General features: G+C 37.8%; 1 protein-coding gene across 1 annotated transcript in view; it reads right to left on the reverse strand.

Annotated features, from left to right (window-relative positions):
- Positions 1-12: 12 nt before the first annotated feature.
- Positions 13-21,473, reverse strand: part of LOC148273446 (multidrug resistance protein homolog 49-like) — a gene marked incomplete at its 3' end in the record, with an annotated part of 121,427 nt that continues 99,966 nt past the window's right edge. The window contains exons 4-17 of the mRNA XM_088238694.1: positions 19,392-19,585; positions 17,301-17,445; positions 15,187-15,287; positions 12,719-12,890; positions 11,661-11,785; positions 9,452-9,647; positions 8,301-8,525; positions 7,953-8,139; positions 5,791-5,933; positions 5,096-5,304; positions 4,503-4,729; positions 3,852-4,006; positions 1,044-1,187; positions 13-183 (exon numbers count right to left, since the gene is read on the reverse strand). Of these exons, the coding sequence (XP_088094820.1) occupies positions 13-183; positions 1,044-1,187; positions 3,852-4,006; positions 4,503-4,729; positions 5,096-5,304; positions 5,791-5,933; positions 7,953-8,139; positions 8,301-8,525; positions 9,452-9,647; positions 11,661-11,785; positions 12,719-12,890; positions 15,187-15,287; positions 17,301-17,445; positions 19,392-19,585 (2,394 nt within the window). The remainder of the gene's footprint in view (positions 184-1,043; positions 1,188-3,851; positions 4,007-4,502; positions 4,730-5,095; positions 5,305-5,790; positions 5,934-7,952; positions 8,140-8,300; positions 8,526-9,451; positions 9,648-11,660; positions 11,786-12,718; positions 12,891-15,186; positions 15,288-17,300; positions 17,446-19,391; positions 19,586-21,473) is intronic.

Consider the following 21,473-nt stretch of genomic DNA (forward strand, 5'->3'; position numbering starts at 1 on the left):
CTGGTTGAGGAAATTGGCGAAGGTCTTGACTCTCAGGCGGTGCGTTAGGCGTACTCCGGCCGTGCTGAAGAGGTAGCTCTGTAGGAAGGTGCCGCAGCCACATAAGACGCCCACCACAACAAACAGGGCGCAGTAGAATGATGTGCCGGCGGCTATTTCATCCCGGTCCGTCATGGATAGCAACTGCAGAGAAATGAGAGTGAATTATGAGATTTCATACCTGTCGCTTAATCTTGTACTCCAAGTCTGAGTCCTTAAAGTATCGGACTATTAGGTAAAGGGCGAGTGGTCTCACATCCTCAAGTTCAACCAATGGTCCAACGAAGATGGGGGTTCTTTTGTGATATAAAACATCGCAAAATAACACGAGTAAAAGTGTTTCATTATATAGGTAATAATGTACCTAAGTTTAGTATACTTTGCTAAAATGAACCTTTCCGAAACTTCTAGATGTAGGTTCTGAAGTGTAGATGAGGAAACACACTATATGTGAATGTGATGCTTTACATCATAAAAGGAGCCTCACCCTCGGTGGACCGCTGGTTAAATCTGAGGATATTAAAGAGCTCGCTCCCTAACTAAAAGCCCGATACTTTACGGATCTGGGCTTCGAGGGGGAGATTTAGCAAAACGTAAACTTTCGCCTTCCAGACAGTAGCCAGGCTCTTTATAAACCTGGGCTTGGAGGGGGAGATTAAGACAGTAGCAGACACGTTTGCTGCGAGAGAAGATTCGAACCAATAAGGTGCCAGAACCCCAGTACAAGGTAGGTAATTGCATTTATTTGTATTAGGGTTCAGTGGCAAGGAATGTAAAGATGACGCAAATCAGTAATTCGAGCGCCCATCAGTTTCTGGCAAGTGGCGCGATTAGTACTTTTTAACAGAAATACCTTAAGAAATATTTTTTTTCATCTAGTGTTCATTTACGTAATTTTTTTAATAGCGCAATTTTTAAGGAACGACGTTTAAAAAGGCTAAAATTGCATGAGTTCCTTACTCTTTTTATCAGATTAAAGTATTAATGAACATATCTTTACTTACACCATACACTTCAGAGAACAGCAGAGCGAATGCCGGAAGAACGCCTCCCACTATGATGGACGCCAAGCAGCCAAACACTATGTACACCCACTCCGGTTTGTTCAGCTTTATGAGGTCAAAGTTGCTGACGGACTTCTCCAATTCCTGCAAACAATCATTTGATCCCTTTCAGCCTGGGTGCATGTTCAAATATACACAAAATTTAAGGTTTTTTCAGTCCGGTACCAGCAAGATTTCACAATAATGTGACATGAAGTCTGCTCAACTGCGTCCTATTTTTTTTTATTAATAAAGCCAAAAAAACTATGCCCTGGCACTTAGTAGCTCTGTACATGTACGAGGTATGTTCAGAAAATAACGGGAATTATCGTTTTTTGTAAAAAAAAAAAAGATTTATTCATCTACATGAATGTTGTCGCCTTCAAAATAGTCCCCATTAGATATATGCACTTGTACCAGCGTTTCTTCCAATCCTCCAAACAAAACTCGATCTTTGGGATAGAATGTAGCTCTTTCAGCGATGCGCTTTTAATGTCATCCATGCTTGTAAGACGAAGGCCCTTTAAGATTCTCTTTATTTTTGGAAATAGGAAAATATCACACGGAGCCATGTCTGGTGAATACAGAGGCTGGGGCATCGTAACAGTATTGTTTTTGGCCAAAAATTCACGAACTAGCAATGACGTGTGAGCAGGTGCATTATCGTGGTGCAAAAGTCATGAATTGTTTTGCCACAAATCCGGGCGTTTTCTTCGAATTTCTTCACATAAACGGCATTGAACCTGAGCCAATCGATATGCCAACATCATCAGCAACTTCTCTGATTGTGATTCAGCGATCGTTCATAACTATTTCATTTACTTTTACCACGTTTTCATCGGTTATTGATGTGCTGGGGCGTCCAGGCCGTATGTCATCTTCAACGTCTTCACGGCCATCGGGGAAACGCTTATACCACTCGTAAACTTTTGCGTTGGTCATAGCAGCTTCACCATCGGCCTTTGTTAACATTTCACACAATTTATTGAATTTTTTACACAAACGAAAATCGCCGAGCTCATAAAAACACGTCTAACCTTAGCGGCTGCCACAGACAAAGTAAACAATTAAAACAGCGGAAAATTTGAGCATACTTCAGGGGCATGTATACCAACATAATTAAATTGACAATCGAACTCTGCAAATCAGTGAAATTTAAAAATTTCTCTTATTTCCTTAACACATCTCGTATGTATGATATTATATCTGAAAATATTTTTGGTGGAAAAACACCTTTTTATAAATATTTCATTTCGACCTACGGCGGGCATCGAACCCGAGACCTCTTGCGTGGTAGGCAAACGCACTGACCACTACAGCATTTGAACTTCGGAATTGGAAACAGAATCGGGTTGTGGTCCCGCGGCTAGTGTCTCGGACTCACGGATCAAAGGTTCGTGGTTCGAATGCCACTCTACCCCAACTTGATTCCCATTTTCTCAAAGTGAGTTATTTACAACTCGTCGAAAATGGCCCTCAAAATCAAATATTTGGGTTAATTACAATCAAGCAAATATTTATTTTTTCTTAAAAAAAATTTAAACGGTCACAAACGAAGTTCAAAATTTAACCGAGGGACGTATTAGGGGCGTGGCCAATGCTATGAACCGTTTTTGCAGAATTTAAAAATAAATTTTAAGTTACTAAACAGTTTTCATAGACTGTTATTAATTTAAAATTGTATAAAGAAATTTAATGTTACTCTATTTTTTTTTTTTATTTTTTTTTTTGTTTTTTTATAATAAACATAATAATAAAACAGAGTATTAAAAAAATAAAGCATTATTACATATCAACGAAATACATATTGATAGAAAAATAGTAAACAAAAATCCCACAAAGGCATGGCCTGTTCGTGGGTATACAAGAAAATGTTTATGAATTTTTGCTCCTATAATAAATAATAGACAGTTATAATATTTTTGTGTAACATAAGAAAGAAAAAATATTTTTTAAAAATACAAAAATATTCCTTATTATTAAAAGGCAACAAAATAAATCATAGAAAAAAAGAGTTCGTATCTTTAGTTTGAATCCAGGATAGTGCATGTTTTTTAAAAGATGGAAAATTTTGAAAGTTTCAAATCAATGAAATATTATGTTAAAAAATTTTTGGGCCTATAAAATATGCATGTCATCTCAATCAATCAAGTCAATCTCTCCTCCTTTCCTTTTTCCTCTTTTTTCCTTTTTCCCATTGAGTAATAGTTTTGATTTAAGGTAATTTATAAACAAATACGTTTATTTCTATTTTTATATATTTTTAACTTTTTAATCTTTTTTTTTTCTATTGAATATGTTCTGTAACTTGAATTATAAAAATAAAACTATTATTTTATTGGTTGGTTGGAAGAAATTGCCATTTGGCAATAAGCCCGCCAATGTACAAATAACATTATGTACAAAAAGTTAAATAAATAAATAAATGTCTCTGTGCGAGCCTCGTTTTACAATGTGCTATTTCTAACACACGATTCCTTCTTTGACTTGATCTATTTGAATTACTTGTAAATAAATTTTGGTTCTTAAATATATATTTTTAACATTGAAAACAATATATTTGTCTTAGATCTAAAAGTTTAGCTTCTTGGAACAATTGGAAAGAGGGAAAAGTGCGATTATTGAGCAATTAACTTTGCTGGGTATGTTTGAGTAAGTTTTTAATGTGATTCCCATTGGCTGTATTGTTTCATAAGCAATAAAATCTGGCACTCATTAATCTGGATTATCGGAGTTTCACTGTAATCAGTTAAACATGAGTTTCCATACCTCTGTTTCAAGTTCATCTTCCGTAATGTCTTCTGGTTCCACAGACATGGCTCTCTGGCCCCTGTTGAAGCTGTGCACGGAGCTAAGGCTGGCCCTCTTGTGGGCCCTCCTCAGGCTGTCTCTGGTCAGCTTGCCAACAAGCTCGGGAGAAGATTCTGGAAGACGTATTACCTTTCAATACTTTACAGAAGTCTAGAGTCGAAGATACAAATGCAATTTGAATCTAGAAGAATTGAAGATTCTGAAGATCAAGGTAATGATCATTTGGAAGAAAGCTTCCCTGTCCCGAGCAGTGCAAAACAGTGGTACATTGGTTATTTGATTGGTAAACCAAATCCAGAGTAGTTCAATAATCTGTTACATGAACGTAAGGTGATCGGTCTTTCGTTTCATGTGCCAGTCCAGAAAAAATGAAACATTGCAGTTAAAACAACATTTAAAATCAATATTGCTCATCAACCCTGCCAGGATTCGAACTCTGGACCTCAAGAATGGTAGGCAGAGATGGCAACCACTGCACTACGAGGTTGACTTGTCTTCACTCAATTTTCTTTTTCAAATTTTTTACCTGAGAGCAGCCGAAAGCGAGGCGAAAGCTGATGCAGAACATGTTTACACTATTACTTTGATTAAAACATCTTGACAAGATACCTTTGATGCTCTGGACTCTCTGCAGATGCGCGGAATGAACTATTTCTTCAGGAGTCAGGTCCTCGTCTTTCAAGTCCTGCTTCCCGGCCTCCTGATGCTCCAAGTCGATCTGGACCAGCTTCCAGTAGTGCCCCTTTAGTGCCAGCAACTCCTCGTGAGTGCCTTGCTCGGCGACTTTTCCCTGGTCGATGTAAATGATGCGTGATGCGTTTGTCACCGTCGCCAGCCTATGTAAAAAATATGTTTATTTCAACATTACTGAAAGACATTTCAAAGAGGACAACAGAATCATGAAAGATTTTTAAAAAATGTTTTGAGCATGTCCAAATGCTCTAATACCCTCAAATGCCTACAAAACAGCACAAGACCGTTCCAGAAGGAGGAAGACTAGAGTCGGGCGTGATCACCATCTTTAGACGTAATGCAAGGCAGGGATTGATGCTGGGGGTATAGGGGAGTTATGCTGATGATTTCATACTTTAATTATTTGTTTGAGATGAAGGTTGCAGCACATCCCCATCCTATTTTAGCAGCCATTGAACGAGCTAAATAAATCTATAAACTAATTGGCTTACTTAAAAATATAGAATTACCTATGCGTGACCGTCACAGTGGTGCGTCCATAGCTAGCCTTGTCAAGTGCATCTTGCACCTTTCTCTCCCCTTGTGCGTCCAGAGCTGAAGTGGCCTCGTCCAAAAGGAGGATCCTCGGGTCGCGAATCAGAGACCTCGCGATCGCAATCCTCTGCTTCTGTCCGCCGGAAAGCTGAGCGCCGCGTTCACCAATCGTCGTGTTGTACCCCTGAAAAAAAGTGAAAATTAGGTGCAAGCAAAACAAAAGACAAACCATCAAGCCGTTTCCCAGTAAGGGGCAGGCGAAGAGGATATGTCACAATATCACTCTGATATATATCACTATCTTTGCATAGCCCTCGCTTCCTCTACATTCAATACCTCCCATGATACAAAACACAATCACTAGAGTTACTAGACATAGGGTCTGATGTTGCAAAAGCCATGTTTTTATCCGTCCATTTGCTTTACATGTCTTACATAATGCACGGATCTCGACATTTGTAAAACAGGGGCACAAATGTAAAGTTAGGTTATATTCATAATTAATATTTGCACATATCTAGGCCGATAAAGTTCATTGTGTCAAATAGAATTAGAAATTTGGGAGAGTGTTTTTGACTCAAGATAAGTCCACCTCGTAGTACAAGCAACATTGAATAGGGGTAGAAATTGATGACGATGAAACTGATACATCTAAATAAACAAGACTTACGAAAGGTAACTTTGTGATGAAGTCATGGCAGTTAGCGGCGATGGCTACATTGACGATCTCCTTGTCCGTACAGCCAGGTTTTCCTTGCTCTATATTGTCTCTGATCGTACCACTGAATAGAACGGGCTCCTGACCCACGACACCTGACAGAACACACAAAAAATATCATTTATTAAACAGAAATAGACTGGTCTATTACTAATGATGCACCAGTTGGAAATTTATAAGGCAACGTCTGTTTCGCAGGGGTTTGAACTGTCAGTAGGGTCGCAGTGTGTCACATCTTGCTGGAGGGTGTGATTCTATAAAACGTTGCAAAAACACCCAGTTGCATTCCACCGGCAACACTACTGACTAGTCAAACTCGTTAGCGTCCACGTCGCGAGCCCTGGGCAATGGCAAAAATAGCTGATAGCAATAAGATGAAAGGCAGGTTTCTGGTACCTCTAAACCAGCTATGGGAAGATAACTTCTACAGGAAAATCCACCAGGTAATGGGAAACCAATCTTGTCATATTTTTAAATATGTTTGGGACTCCTGTGGTTAATAGCCTTGCATGTCATGTGCAAGGCTATGGTACTCTGGAAAATCGCCATTTATTTTCTTGAAAGTGGATTGATCATAGATTTGGTTAATTACTTTTATGCGTCCAATAACCATTCTTGCAAAGTCTAAGAACAATGGCGCTTGATAACTACTTTAAATGCTAATGTGAACATGTTAGGGATGTTCCATCTTTTCTGCATTCTGCTTCAAGATTATGGCATTGCAAGCTGAAAAACGAACATTGAAATAACAGATGTTCAACACACTATGCGGATATATTATCGCATGGACAAAAGTCATCATTCCTAATTTTAAACCTAGGTAGATAACTTCTCACAGCTCCATGTAAAGATTTGGGTCATCTCCAAGGTAGTTTAGTGATGACGACGGAAGTTAGCTGCATCTGCCAGCGTTGGGAAAATCATTTTGGTTATATTTCTGTAGAACAAGCGTGGTAATGATCTTCCCAATGTCACTGGGTGTTTTGTTTTATCCAGCACTTGGCAAAGCTAAGACGAAATTCCGAGAAGAAAGGTTCCTTTTTTTTAGAACTACGGCGAGTATATTTAATAAGTTGTTCGTCCTCTTTTAGAATATGCATCCGTGATCTGGTCTCCCTTCTATGTAGGCCGGATAAATCATATCGCATCGGTGCAACATCGTTTGCTAAGAAAAGTAGCATGGCCAATCATCCATGCTCGAGAGGGGAGACTACACTTACGGAGAAATGGAGTCAATGTTAAAAATCTTAAGTCTACAAAAACGTAGAAATAACATTGACTCCAGTTTAGTTTGCTGAATGGCTGAATTGATGTGCCATCGTTACTGGAACAAGTGGCATTCAATGTTCCGATCCGCCAGTTGTGAAATAATAATGTGCTGTTCCTCGATCAACACAGCACAAACTATGGCTCGCATGCACCAATGTCCCGATTGTGTCGTCTTGTAAACTCGAGACAAGATCTGGACTTTTTTGGTGTAAGTCTTTATAGTTTTAAAAATTCACTAAGATAGACCGGATCTTGTCTTGAGGTAGTAATTTTTTTTTTGTCTTAGCTTTAATTTTATTTAGTTGTATTTTATTTTATTAGTGCCTGTATCTATTATTAGAAATTGTATTTACCATCGTTGGAATGGACTGCATAAGTCCGTTAAATAAATAAATAAGTAAAGTTGAGGATCTGTTGTGAGTAGTGCAGGACGGATATGATTTCTCTGCAGTGATTGTGACTTCAGGGGGACCTGACAAGGCACCAGAAGAAGAAGAAAGTCTCTTTGTAGGTTAACTATTAGGAAAAACTGTTCGGACAAACTGTCAAACACAGTTTGGACTTTCCTACGTGGAAAGTTCTTAATAGACTAAGGGCAGGGGTATCTAGGTGCATATACAATCAACAGAGGTGGGGTTTTCTGGACGGAGATGAGATGGACTGCGATTATGGAGAGGTGCAGGATGATCCTCATCTGCTGCGGTGTCCACAAATGCAGTTAACTTGATGATAATGATTTGAGGATGGTCACTGACAAGGCGATATCTGTCGCTGCAAACTAGAGTGGCAAGGTCTGAAGTCCGGACCCGATAAGTAAGTAGGTAACTACAAAAATGATAACAAACCCATATGAGATCGGATCCATGATACGTTCAGTTCGGTTAGTCGTCTTCCGTCGATTTCCACTTTCCCTGACAGAGGGTCGTACATTCTCTGCAGCAGTTGAAGAACGGTAGATTTTCCACACCCGGACCCTCCCACGAGAGCCACAGTCTCGCCGGCCTTGATCTCCAAAGTCAACCCATTCAAAACCTGAAGATGAAAAATTGGCTTATTCGGGGTACCACAATTACAATTTATTTCACAAACGAAGAGTTGGAGGCGAAAGTTGCAGGAGGCCAAAGCTTGATATGAGCAGCAGTGCCATCGAAGAGAGAGAGAAACATATTCTACGTATATTAATATTTTATTACCTTGACATCTGGTCTTGATGGGTATTTGAAGTGAATGTCGGTTAGTTTGATGTCCCCGTTGACCTTTCCTGGTCTGTCTCCTTCCTCTCCCATGGAGTCAATGGTCGGTTGACGGGCGATGATCTCGAAGACGGACTGGGCGGCTCCGCGGGCCGCAGCAAACGCCTCGGTGTGCGGAGAGCACAGGCCGAGATTCTGGGCGCTGCCCACGATACCCCACAGCACCTGAGAAATGAGATATGATCAATTTTGGACGGTCTGATAGACCAGTCTGAAATCTAGAATTAGTCAAGAACAGTAGGAATTTAAGGTTTTTCACTCAGAATTTCAGCTCTTGGGTTGAGAAATGGGAGACTCTCATGGGTGCCCTGTAATATAGTAACCAATATTTGAGGAATTCTCGTCTCTTAGAGAATGTGCATTATGGTTGGTTATTTTCATGTATTGTCAAAGGAGCTCAACGTCTCTGGGTATAAACTGAGTAAATATTTTGACTGTCGTTTCCCATAAAAGGGAAGTAATGTTGCTTTTGTAACCTGGCATGTGTTGTAATTGTCAAAATAAAAAAAAATCGTCTCGAAACCGGTAGACAAAGAAAAGTCGGTAATTGATTATTTACAAATATTTAATAATATAATCATAATTTACACATATGTAGATACATTTATATTTTTTTGGAATATTTTCAATTTCCACTTCCAATAAGACCGTAGTTAATGCTTTGAAGTAAAGACACGAAAAGTTGTGTTGTGACACTTTCGTTGCCGACCGTTTTTTATCGGGACAAAATATCTCCTCCTACGTAGACAATTGCTGTCTTTTCACAACTAATTTTTGACTGACGATTATTTCCTAAATGAGAGACACAATTTTGATGACTATAGTCATCATTTTCTAAATGAAAGACACGATTTTGACAACTATAGTTACCATTTTTTAAATGGGGGACATGATTTTGACGACTATAGCCATAATTTCTTTAATGAGAGAAACGATTTTAAAGGCTATAGTTAGTAAATAATTGTATATACCACTTGCCGACTTTTCTATGTCTACCGGTTTTGTTAGGACACTAATTACACTAACATGCCAATCCCACCATAGTAGTATCAATGAGAAATAGGTATCCCTAAACAAATTCATTCACTCACAATGACTAGAACTCCAGATGTATAGTCCCTTTCTTCCAAAGGCAGATGCTCCTCGGCTTGGATGAGCTTGACTCCGTACCAGAATCCCAGAGCAAAGGAACTGTACATGATGAGCCACATAATTCCACCACCCAGCCCTGTTGACACTCCTCGCTTCACGGCCGCCTTATTAGCTGGCTCCAGCCTATCTGAAAACCTGGAGAGGAAAGAAAAACATAGATTTTTAAAGTAATATAAATAAAACATGGACATAAATAGGAGCGTTAGGATTATGAAGTACGGCGAACAGAAGTGGGAGGGTGTGATAGTCTGTCCGCTGTCTAATATTGAGCCATTTCAGTAGCCTACGATGATCAAATATGTGGTAAAATTTCCTAAGACCAAATATATACCTAATGTATGTACAGTACCCGGCAGTAAATAATGTACATTGGGCTTAAGAATGAGATTGCCGACTTTGTTGAGCGTCGTCTCTGTCGCAGGAGTTTGGTAGGTATCTGTATGCATGTATGTACAATATGACAAAGAAGACGCTCTACAAAGCCGCAGTTTGCCGATTACGCCGCCAGTCTCTTTATTAAGCCCGATGTATTTTATCTAATGCCGGCTACTGTATTTCAAAGTCGTTTGTATCTATCAAGTAGTTCACAGCTTAAATTGGTTATGGAAACATCGCGTAACCTAGAATGGGTAGTAATAATGCTTGTACGAGTGAGCATTTGGTTCAAATGGGTAAGAATTTTCGTATGTAATGGTTTGAACACCAAAGCTAAAATTTGGTTTAACTATCGTATTTTCGGACTGCATTGAATTTTTTTAGATTTACTAACAATACAAAGAGTTACAACGGTGTCATTAAAGAAAGGAAAATGAACCACTGTGTACTCTGGGTCGGGTACAGTGGATCACAAATAAATTAACAGTGGCTCATTCTAGTACACGGAAAATAAATAGTAAATAATATGTAGGCAGCGTAAGAAATACTTCTAATAGCTTAGATACCTACACAGTGCATGATGATTCATTGTTTACAATGATTGTTGCCGACGTAAAGCCGCGTATTGAAAACGTAGCGGCTTTTACTGGGAATTTTAATATCTACATGGGAGAACAGGGACTTCGGTATGTGTTTGCGAGGTACTGGCCCCACAATAAAGACTAGCAATTGTCACTTTCGGGGGTGGTCATCGCCATACGGAGGCACATAGAATAGGTGTTTTTAGAGATATAAAATAAAAATACTTTGATTTACTGTCTACCATATCATTTCTGTTGGCAGCCATTGCAGATTTCGAAAGAAGAATCCTCGGAGTTATCTGTGGCCCTGCGAGAGAAAGCAACCATTGGCGTCGTCGCTACAATAGAGAGCTATACGATACCTACCGAGCGCCCGATGTAATCAACTCCATCAAGATGGGGCGCTTGAGGTGGGATTTAATTAGAATGGACGACGAAAACCCCATAAAACGGCTAACTCTCTCTGTGCGTGGAAGGGGAAGGGGCTTCATATACGTGGAATGTCACGTCTTTTCCACTGGTGGAGCGATACCAGCCTTACAGCCCGGTTGCAGCCGCCAGTGCTACTTACTAGCGAGCCTACAAGAGGTCTCTAGGCAGCGATAATCTCCCTAGGAGCTTATCGTACGCCGGCCGCGGCTACCTTACGCCCGGTCATTCTGCGGTGACACCTGCACCTACAGTATAGAGGGCGCGATCGCTAAGAGGGAGAAAGCGACCTGCCGCGTCCGTTACAGTGGTATTTGATCCACTGTACCCCATGCGGCCATTTTGATTTTCTAGTCAAACAAACACAAATTACTAAGTTTGTTTATGATAGTGGTATTGTTATATGTAACCAAAATACACGCAGTTTACAGCAAAATAAATTCCATATGAAAATGTTACATGCAAATCTGAGAAGAAACATATTGATAACAGTGACCGTGAAAACCTTCGCACCTATTAAAGAAAACTTACCTTTAAAATTTAGTTTTGAGACACAAAAAAATTGAAATTGTCACAGCTACCAGCTGGCTAGTGGTGATGTGTTTTTCCATGAGTCGCTGTCGACACCTTGACCCTACTCCTAGATTCTAAGTATTCTATAAACTGATCATCGCAGCATCCGTTTTGAGGGTGTGACCTGGCTGAGACCGGCTGGCTTGGAAAGCCTAAGGAAAAAGAAGCAGAAACATAATGAATAACCTACCTTTGTATTTCTTTTTTCTCTCCTCCAAAAGCGATGACGGTCCTAATAGCACTCAGTACTTCTTCAGCTGCACTTCCCGCATAGCTGTAGCTATTTAACTCTTTGACGGTCAATGAAGATTGTGCCTAAAAATACAAAAGATTACACTGTATTTTATAAAGGCATCGGGGCTAGTTCAGATACTTGGTTCTAATTTAAATGTAGCCACGCGGTTTACATCATATCTGAATAGAGGATATCGCAGGGTAATTACTAGTTACTAGTGACCGACTGAAACACGATTTTCAGTCGAACCTAAAACTAAATTTCAGCTTCTGTTCTAGTTCTAACCTAACCTAACCTAACCACTACACTAGTAGCTGAAAAAAACTCTAATTAACCTAAACTAACCACTACATCAGTAGTTAAAAGACAATGAAAAACCTTAATTACTAACCTTACCTAACCACTACACAAGTAGCTGAAAAAAAACATTAATTAACCTAAACTAACCACTACATTAGTAGTTAAAAGACAATGAAAAATCTTAAGTACTAACCTTACCTAACCACTACACTAGCAGTTGAAAAAATCTTAATTAACCTTACCTAACCACTACACTAGTAGTTAAAAAAAACTTTGATGAACCTAAACTAACCACTACACAAGTAGCTGAAAAAAACTTTAATTAATCTAAACTAACCACTACATTAGTAGTTGAAAGACAATGAAAAATCTTAATTACTAACCTTACCTAACCACTACACTAGTAGTTGAAACAAACCCTAGTTAACCTAAACTAACCACTACACTAGATATAAGACAGTGTAAATACTTGGCTAACCTAACCTAACCACTACACAATTTATAAGACAGTGTAAGCACTTGGCTCCTAACCTAACCACTATACTAATTATAAGACAGTGTACATACTTGGCTAACCTAACTTAACCACTACACAATCTATAAGACAGTGTAAACACTTAGCACCTAACCTAACCACTGCACTAGATATAAGACAGTGTAAGCACTTGGCTTCTAACCTAACCACTATACCAGTTATAAGACAGTGTCAATACCTTGGCGACCAGCGCAGAACTGATGACGATGACCGGCATAGATGTCATGACTACGAGGGTCAGCTTCCAGCCGTACACGAAGGCCACGGCCACGGAGAAGAAAAAAGACGAGATCAGGTAGAAAAACATGCCGATCTTCTCGCCCATGCCTTCGTTCAACTTGCTGAGATCACTGCCAAGATAACACATTTATTTATAATTTTTATTCAGGGCATAATTTTATAATCAAACTCATACCAACAAATAATAAAATTTAAAGAATTAACGATTTTTCAGTGTCTACCGGTTTCGAGACGTACCCATCTCTTTGTCAGAACTCTGACTACATCAACATGTTTTTATTTATTTGTTTTTATTTTTTTTTGCACAACAACAGGCCAGGAGGCCCAATTACAGTTGTGAATTACATCACAGAACACCCAGGCTTGAGAAAAATCACATTGATTTTTTTGTTAAAATTAAACATGTAATGATGTAGGGAGCTCCTACCCCAGTCGGTGACGACAAAATGAAACGACGTGATCCCAATGCGGAAATATCACTTTTTAAATATTTTAAAAGTAATAAGGGTCTACAAAATACTGTAGAGTAAAAAAACATTTTCTCTCTTCTTATTAGTAGCATAAAAATATATTTTAGAGTTTGTAATTTTGAACTCCCGCAAAAACGGACATTGCATTGGCCACGCCCCTAGCACGTCCCGATTTATGTTTATTTGTTAACTTTGTTCCTAACCGTTTAAATTTTTATAGAACATCTTCACACGAATCTTGACGTCACAATTATCAATGCCAAATATATTGCGTTTTTCTAGTCTCTATTATTGTAAAAATATAAAAATGTGTAAGAAATACACTGTAAAAAATCGTAGGAAACATTAATAGGAATAATATCACGTTTTATTTACACTTTTTAAGTTATAAGAGTCCATGAAATACTGTTCAGTAAAAAAAAAAAATTTAAATTTGTAATTTTGAATTCCCTCAAAAACTGTCATAGCATTGGCCACGCCCCTAATACGTCACGATTCATATTAATTTTCAACTTTGTTTTTCTAGGGACAATAAGAAAAATATATTATTATTATTACTACGCTGGTGTTAGCATCAAATGGCATGTGTCCTATCAGTACGTTAGACGTAGACACATAAAATTCAGCCATATCTTTTTTTTCATCGGTTGACAACATGCCCCTTAATTTATTTTAAATAAATTAAAATTAATTCTTTCTGGCTTCTATACACTCCCACTTGCTTTTTAATGATGCACACGCTTACATACACCCAAACACTTACTCTCACACAAATACACTCTCACCTGTACACTTTTTCTCATACAAATACACACAAACACCCTATTTCATTTTGGTAATGTATCCAAAATAAAACAAGTTTATTGGATTATAATTCTACTTTATTTTTTATAAAATATACAAAGGGGTTACCTTTACCCCTACAACTAAAATGGCTCCAAATTAGACACCGGAGAGACTATCATTTCCTCTCACTTCTGTTCAATGTACTTCAAAGTCCTAACGCTCTTTTACAGGGTGTTCTTTAAACCCTGTCACATCCGAAACCACGATAATCAGTATGAGCAAGAAGACATATTGACACATTAAAATATTTTTTTATAACGAATAAAATTTACAAAAATTAAATATAAAAAAAAAACAAATGGTTGTTTACATCTGCAGGGGAGAAACGAGGAGGGGGGAGGGGGGAGTCTAGTAGACTGTCGACCGCGCGGCTGCGCCCTCCTCGCTTCTCCCCTGCAGAAGTAAGGAACTATTTGTTTTTTTCATTGTTTTAATTTTTTTAAATTTCAACGTTCTAAATATTTTTTTAAATAGGCTAATATATCTTCTTGCCCATACTGATCATCGTGGTTTTGGATGTGACAGGGTTTAAAGAACACCCTGTATACCTGCGTGAAAAATTTCAACGATTATCAGTTCATGGTTTACCTCTTCGTTCTAATTCTCAAGGCACTCTCTTAATACCCATCCACAATTCCTCTTTCTTCTCTAACTCATATAGTGTCCATGCGGCTCGACTGTGGAATCATCTCCCATCCATCATCAAAGATGTTATTACATTATCTCTGTTCAAATCACGTCTGAAGAAACATCTCCTTTCTCTTCCTTAATCTCTCCCCCTTTCCTCTTTTTTACCTTTTTCCATTGAGTAATAGTTTTGATTTAGGTAATTTATAAACAAATACGTTTCTTTCTATTTTTATATATCTTTAACTTTTTAATCTTTATTTTCAATTGAATATGTTCTGTAACTTGAATTATAAAAATAAAACTATTATTTTATTGGTTGGTTGGAAGAAATTGCCATTTGGTAATGAGCCCGCTAATGTACAAATAACATTATGTACAAAAAGTTAAATAAAAAAAAAATAAAAAAACATTAGTTGTATTATAATGGGCTTTTTAATAAATAAAATAATGAAAAACTTACTCGGATATTTTGCTGGCAAAGTTGAGGTTAGGTTGCGTATCGTACCACGACATGTCCTGTCGGAGGACAGACTTCAAGAATAAGAATCGAATCCTCGCGATCTGGAAAAACGACAATTCGTTAATTAGGAAGTTCGGTGCTATGGGAAATTGGATGTAAAATATATTTTCTTGCGCGCGGTGATAATTAGTGCGTTTGAGGGGGTTGCATGCTGTTGCCGACGTAAAGCACCTGAACCAACTTGACGGCCCTTCCTGGGGCTTTAATGTAGCATAGGAGCTTCAGTATGTGTAAGCGATGTACCACCTCCTCAATAAAGACCAGTATTTGTCGCTTTCGGGGGTGGTCATCGCCATACTGAAGCAAATATAGATTAGAAATCATAATAATATTGTCTGCCTATGCTACATATTTTTGATTATTCTGTATGAGTGTTGATCGCCGCGCGGTCGGCGGGGAACTGCGGCCGGGTAGCGGGAGGGTGGGGACCTTATACGTGGCGCGAGAGAGACCGATAGAGCCGGCGAATGTGCTCGCTATCTCTCTCGCCGCGTGATTGGTCAACCTAGTACCGCCCGCTATTGGCCTAGCACCGCCGCCGCACGGCAAAATATATTGTATATATAGCCCCGCCGGGAAAGAATAAATTAGTCACCTCGTCACACTACTAAGGGTTTTACTCTCCACCTCGTCTCCCTGCCTCGCTTCAAACCGGACCTCATCGCCACCTGTATTCGAACACCGCTACCCCCTGGACTTGGAACTCGGATACTCTTTGGATTGGATTTTGGACCCCGGATAATTTGGACCCTTGGCTACTTCCCCGGAACACACCCCGCCGTTCCCGCCGACGGAGAGATACCGGCCTTACAACCCGGTTGCCTGATTCAGGATTGCGGCCGCCAGTGCCACTCGCTAGCGACCCCGCAAGGGATCTCTAGGCAGCGATACCTCCCCCGGAGCTTATCGTTTGTCGGCCGAGGCCCGCCTACGCCCGGCCACTCTGCGTTGACACCAGCACCTACAGAAATACAGTTCTTGTGACGGGCGCGATTGCTACGGAAGAAGGAGTGATCCGCCGCGTCTGTTCATGCTAAACCGCCACTGTTCATGATCACTGCTATTCGCAAAAGTTGGGAGAGTATCATGAAAAAATTATATTTTGTTTGAAAGAAGAAAGAAGGGAGGACTGGTAGCTCCTTATTACTCCGTATGGATCCGCCGGCGGAAGGATTTTTAAGTCCGAGTAAACAAAAAACTTTTTCATTTATTTTTTTATTATGTCATATTACTGTAATATTTTATTTACTTTTTACGTGTAGAATGATGCGGAGTGGCTTTTGCAATGTACGTTTTTCTTCTATTTTTTTAAAATTGTATTTAGTAATGTGTAGAAAACAACAATTAACCTATTATTTTATATAGAATAAATAAAATAAATGAAATAAATAAAATAAATAAAAATAAATAAAATGAATCAAATGGATAAATTGGATAAAATTAATAAAATTAATAAAATTAATAAAATGAATAAAATGGATAAAATGAATAAATAGGATAAAACGGATAAAAATGGATAAAATTGATAAAATTGATAAAATGGATAAAATTAATCAAATGAATAAAATGAATAAAATGAATAAAATGAATAAAATGAATAAAATTAATAAAATTAATAAAATGAATAAAATGAATAAAATTAATAAAATGAATAAAATGAATAAGATGAATAAGATGAATAAAATTAATAAAATGAATCAAATGAATCAAATAAATAAAATATGCAGAATAAATAAAATAAAAAAATAAATAAATTTAAAAAAAAATAAAAATCAAATAAAATAAAATAAAGGAAAAATAAGAAACCTGCTGACAAGCCGGTTTCGCGGTTTACTGGGTTTCATTATTTTTCCTTTTATATTTTGTGTTCATGTTTTTCATGTTCACCTTCTTAAATTAAAATGTATTTAAAAAATAAAAAACAAATGTAGCTCGATTTCTGGATTTGAAAATAAATAAATAAAAATATACAAATAAATTGTGGAAACTTAGAGCGCGTTAACACGCTTATGGCGCTCTAAAGGTTAATAATTATGAAAGGATGTCGTTTTTACCTGTCTCGTGGCGCTCCAGTTGAGCGAGTGTACGCTCAAAACACCGGTCAAAAATTGCGCGGCCGCAGTTGCTAAACTGCCTAGGCCAAACGCCGCAGCGTCCGCCGCCAGCATGTCCGCATTTTGCTCAGCCGTCGCATTGGCTCTGCAATGAGAAAAAAAACTTATGACGACGTGATGATCAATGCATTGGAGTTTCTTAACCTTTCCGAGCCTGAACGTGAACTGTAGCTCAATCACAAATAACTATTGCCGTGCTAAGCATTTAAACGATCACAATGAACAATAATGAACATCCAACAATGTTTGAGTATGTCCAAATGCTTGCAGACTGGCTGGATTTCCTTTCTAGGAAGTTATTCATATTTAAATTTATTTCAACAGAGAGAAAAAACATTGTTGAGAAGGGAATATGGAAGTCTAGGCATTTACAGGGGTTATGACCGGTCATTGTCTGGTTTAAGTGGCCACTTTACACACTGTGTAACATTCACCATTCCGCCCATGTTTAAACATCCGCGTTTCGTCAACTCTTCCATCTGTTGACTTTTGTGAAGTGAAGGAGCTGAAACCTTTATTATGTGGGTGAGAATCATCCGGCTGAACCAAATCACCTACTAGGCAATGCCTGAAAACAATTTACCAATTTGAATACTTCTTCTTTTACCAGGTAGTTAATTCAAGCCCTGTAAATGCCAAGACTTCCATATTCCCTTCTCAACATTGTTTTCCTTCTATGTTGAAATAAATTTAAATAATGAACATGCTTAAGTTATCGCAGGCATAAGTCAACGCGTGTGTAATCTCTAAGTCAACGCTCGTGTAGGTTTGTTTTTTGTTTTCCTCGTAAATAAATACAGTTTATTGGCGAAAAATCAGCGTTTACTATAAAAATAATACAATATATTGCATTTGCAAAATAGTAAGGAGTATCTAATACAAAAAAGTGAAAATTAAATCACAATTACTATGGTGACTCCTTTTATTGACATTTGGCTTGCCGACCGCCGCGCCGGCTAAATGCATTATTAAGTGATTTTAATTATATTATTACGATACGCTTAGTCGTAAGTTAAAATTCTTCTAGATAAAACAAAATAATTGTGTCTTGTGTTTTCCCCGTTATAAATAATACCCGATCCAGTCATTACAAAGAGATTTGTGTATTTTACTTATGAACACTAATTTAATGAATTATCTTTTATATAGTCTAATAACTCTTATCTAAAGAGTTTAGTATTTCATCGGAAAACCCCGTCATTTAAAATGTAAACAATTAAGCAAAGATCATAATTGCATAAAAATAATTCACCATAGATCCTAATGATTGCCAATTAGGACGTTTACAAAGTAAAGTCATAGAATTAAGAATAGTCCAGAAACCGCATACGCACATCAAACAGAAGGCGACTCAACTACTCATAAATTAGTAGGTTTACGTTTTGACCCATTAGTTTTTTTGTAGACGTCGCTCAGTAAGCAACTCCTGATTTGAATTCAACTATGCCGTGTTGTGTCCTATTAAAGTGTAAAAATACTGCTAGGGTCTTAAAAAAAACAGGATGCAATCACATTTCATGTGTAATTAACAATAATGTTTAGGTAGCAAATGCATTACTTAAAAATTGAATTATTTTTTCCATATGTCAGATTGTCGAAGAAACAAAATGGAAATTTCGTTAGTGTTGCCAGGGTAGAAAATGTTTTTACCCTACTTTGCTCATCTAATGAAAGAATTAATGAAAATTAGACCTCGGATTAAACAACGCCGTGGGGGACATTTAAACGACATTATCTTTAAAACATCAAATATTATTTAACGTTATATAAAAATATCCGTTTTATGTCAAATAAAATTTATTTTATATTTTAAGTTCAAAGTTAATGAATTCAATTACTCTTATTAAATGACCCTTTACTTATCTACTCTGTTGTGTCAATCAATGTTTCCGCGTGCACAATACAATTTTAGAGAAATTAACAGATTGATTTTTTTTACCTTGCAAAAATTTTAATAGATAAATTTCAAGTCTTACATCCTATGTCGACTAGTGAAAATCGCAGCCACACAAGCGTTAATAAAGAACTCACATGTACTGGCCGCCTCCGAATATATTGATGATGTTAGTGGAGGAGATTCCGTCTTCGGAGTGGATCCTCTCCACCAGCAAGTTGGTGAACTCTCCGTACAGCATGATGATCAGAGGAAGTCCCCAGGCGCACGTGAGCCCCATCAAGATCCCGAACCACGTGGCGCAGATCTCCAGCGGAGTCCCGTATCTGAACTGTAATGGAAACAAAAATCTATTTAGAAGTGTCATTATTTCGCATCCCGCACCGGGTAGGATTAAATTGTTGTGTTGTGTTGTGTTGTGGCGCCACGACACACCACTCTAAAGCAATGTAATTATATTTAAAGTTGTTTGCAACAGAGAGGGAAAACATTTTTGAGAAGGGAATATAGGAGTCTAGGCATTTACAGGGCTTTTTTTTCCATACATACATATATTATTTACATAGATATATAATTACAAAAATACATCTTAAAATTAAGCTATAACATGAATTGGAAAATTGCCCATAAAGACTACAGCGTCTGAGCGTGGGCCATTCCTTTTTAAATTTTTAAAAAGTTTATAGCACATATACAGGGTGTTCTTTAAGCCCAGTCACATCCGAAACCACGATGATCAGTATGAGCAAAAAGACATATTGACACATTAAAATAAATTTTTAGAACGAATAAAATGTAAAAAATAACATATAAACAACAACAACAACAAGAACAAACCATCACGCCGTTTCCCCGTAGGGGTAGGCAGGGATGATAGAACGTCATAACACTCTATCTTGGCATACAGACCTCGCTTCCTCTACATTCATACATCTTCTCATGCACGCACGCCGATTATTCCTACTTTTGACATGTCCATCTTTAAGTATTTGATGGACTTGATCGTGCCATGTCTTTCTAGGTCTTCCTCGTTTTCTGCATACATCAACATTTGCATCGTAGATCCTTTTAGCCGTTCTTTCGCTGTCCATTCGCTCTACATGTCCAAACCAACGCAGCACCCCTTTCTTGATTCTGTCAATAATGCATGTCTCAGCCTTACACACTTCACGGATCTCGACATTTGTGCACCTATCATACATCGTTTTACCACACATTCGCCTGAGGGATCGCATTTAGACAGCATTCAACCTACTTTCATCATCATTTTTCCAATTTCATACTTCGCTCCCATACATTAGAGTTGGAACTAGAACTCCGTTGTGAACTGCTAGTTTAGCCTCCTGCGATAAACATTTGTTTGCCAAAGTAGATTTTAGTGCACCGTTCACCCTGTTCCCGGCACTCACCCTCCTTTCAATATCTTTATCGGCCTTTCCGTCCCTAGTAAACATACTTCCCAGGTACACACATTCTTCTACCTGATTCAGAATATCTCCGTTCACGCTGATCTCACATTTAGTTATATTTTCATCCCTTTCAAAAACCATCACTTTCGATTTATCAACATTCATAAGCAAATCGCTTTTCTTAATAACACATAAAAATAAAACAATCTACATCCATTATCCATAAGGACAATTAGTAAGTACTCACAATATAAAATTGCTATTAAGAAATGGATAGTGGGGGTGGGTTGCGCACGGATCGATAAGTGGATCAAGCCAAATAGGTAAAATGTGTGCACTGTTTGTTGGTCTTCGTCTATATAAATTGGTTTTTTTTTAATGATTATTTTAGTTCATATTGTTTACTATGTTAATGATAATTAGGTTAATTAGATTAATTACGTTTTTTAAAATTGTAACTGTTTTAACTTTGTTAAACAACTAATTTAAGACATGTTTCACATTTTGTAAAATGTTTCTCTCGGCACGGGACACCCCAGTGAGGGAACATTATCTTTATAAATATAATTCCTCTGTACGTGTGATGTCACCGTATCCCTCCTAAACGGCTTAACCGATTTACGTGCGGTTTTCAAATAAATATAGATCTTTGCGCTGTGCGTATTTGTAGATATTAAAATCTTCAATCTAATATGTAAAAAATAAGTAAGGAGCATATTTTTTTTATTTATCGATCTACCAGGGTTGCATTCGAGGAGAATGCATTTGCAAAAAAATGGAAAGATGTTGTTTTTTGTGTATAAAAAAGAT

Source organism: Micrasema longulum, unplaced genomic scaffold (assembly GCF_059751315.1).
Source record: "Micrasema longulum isolate JH-2025_06_02 unplaced genomic scaffold, ASM5975131v1 h1tg001949l, whole genome shotgun sequence".
Lineage (NCBI taxonomy): Eukaryota > Metazoa > Arthropoda > Insecta > Trichoptera > Brachycentridae > Micrasema > Micrasema longulum.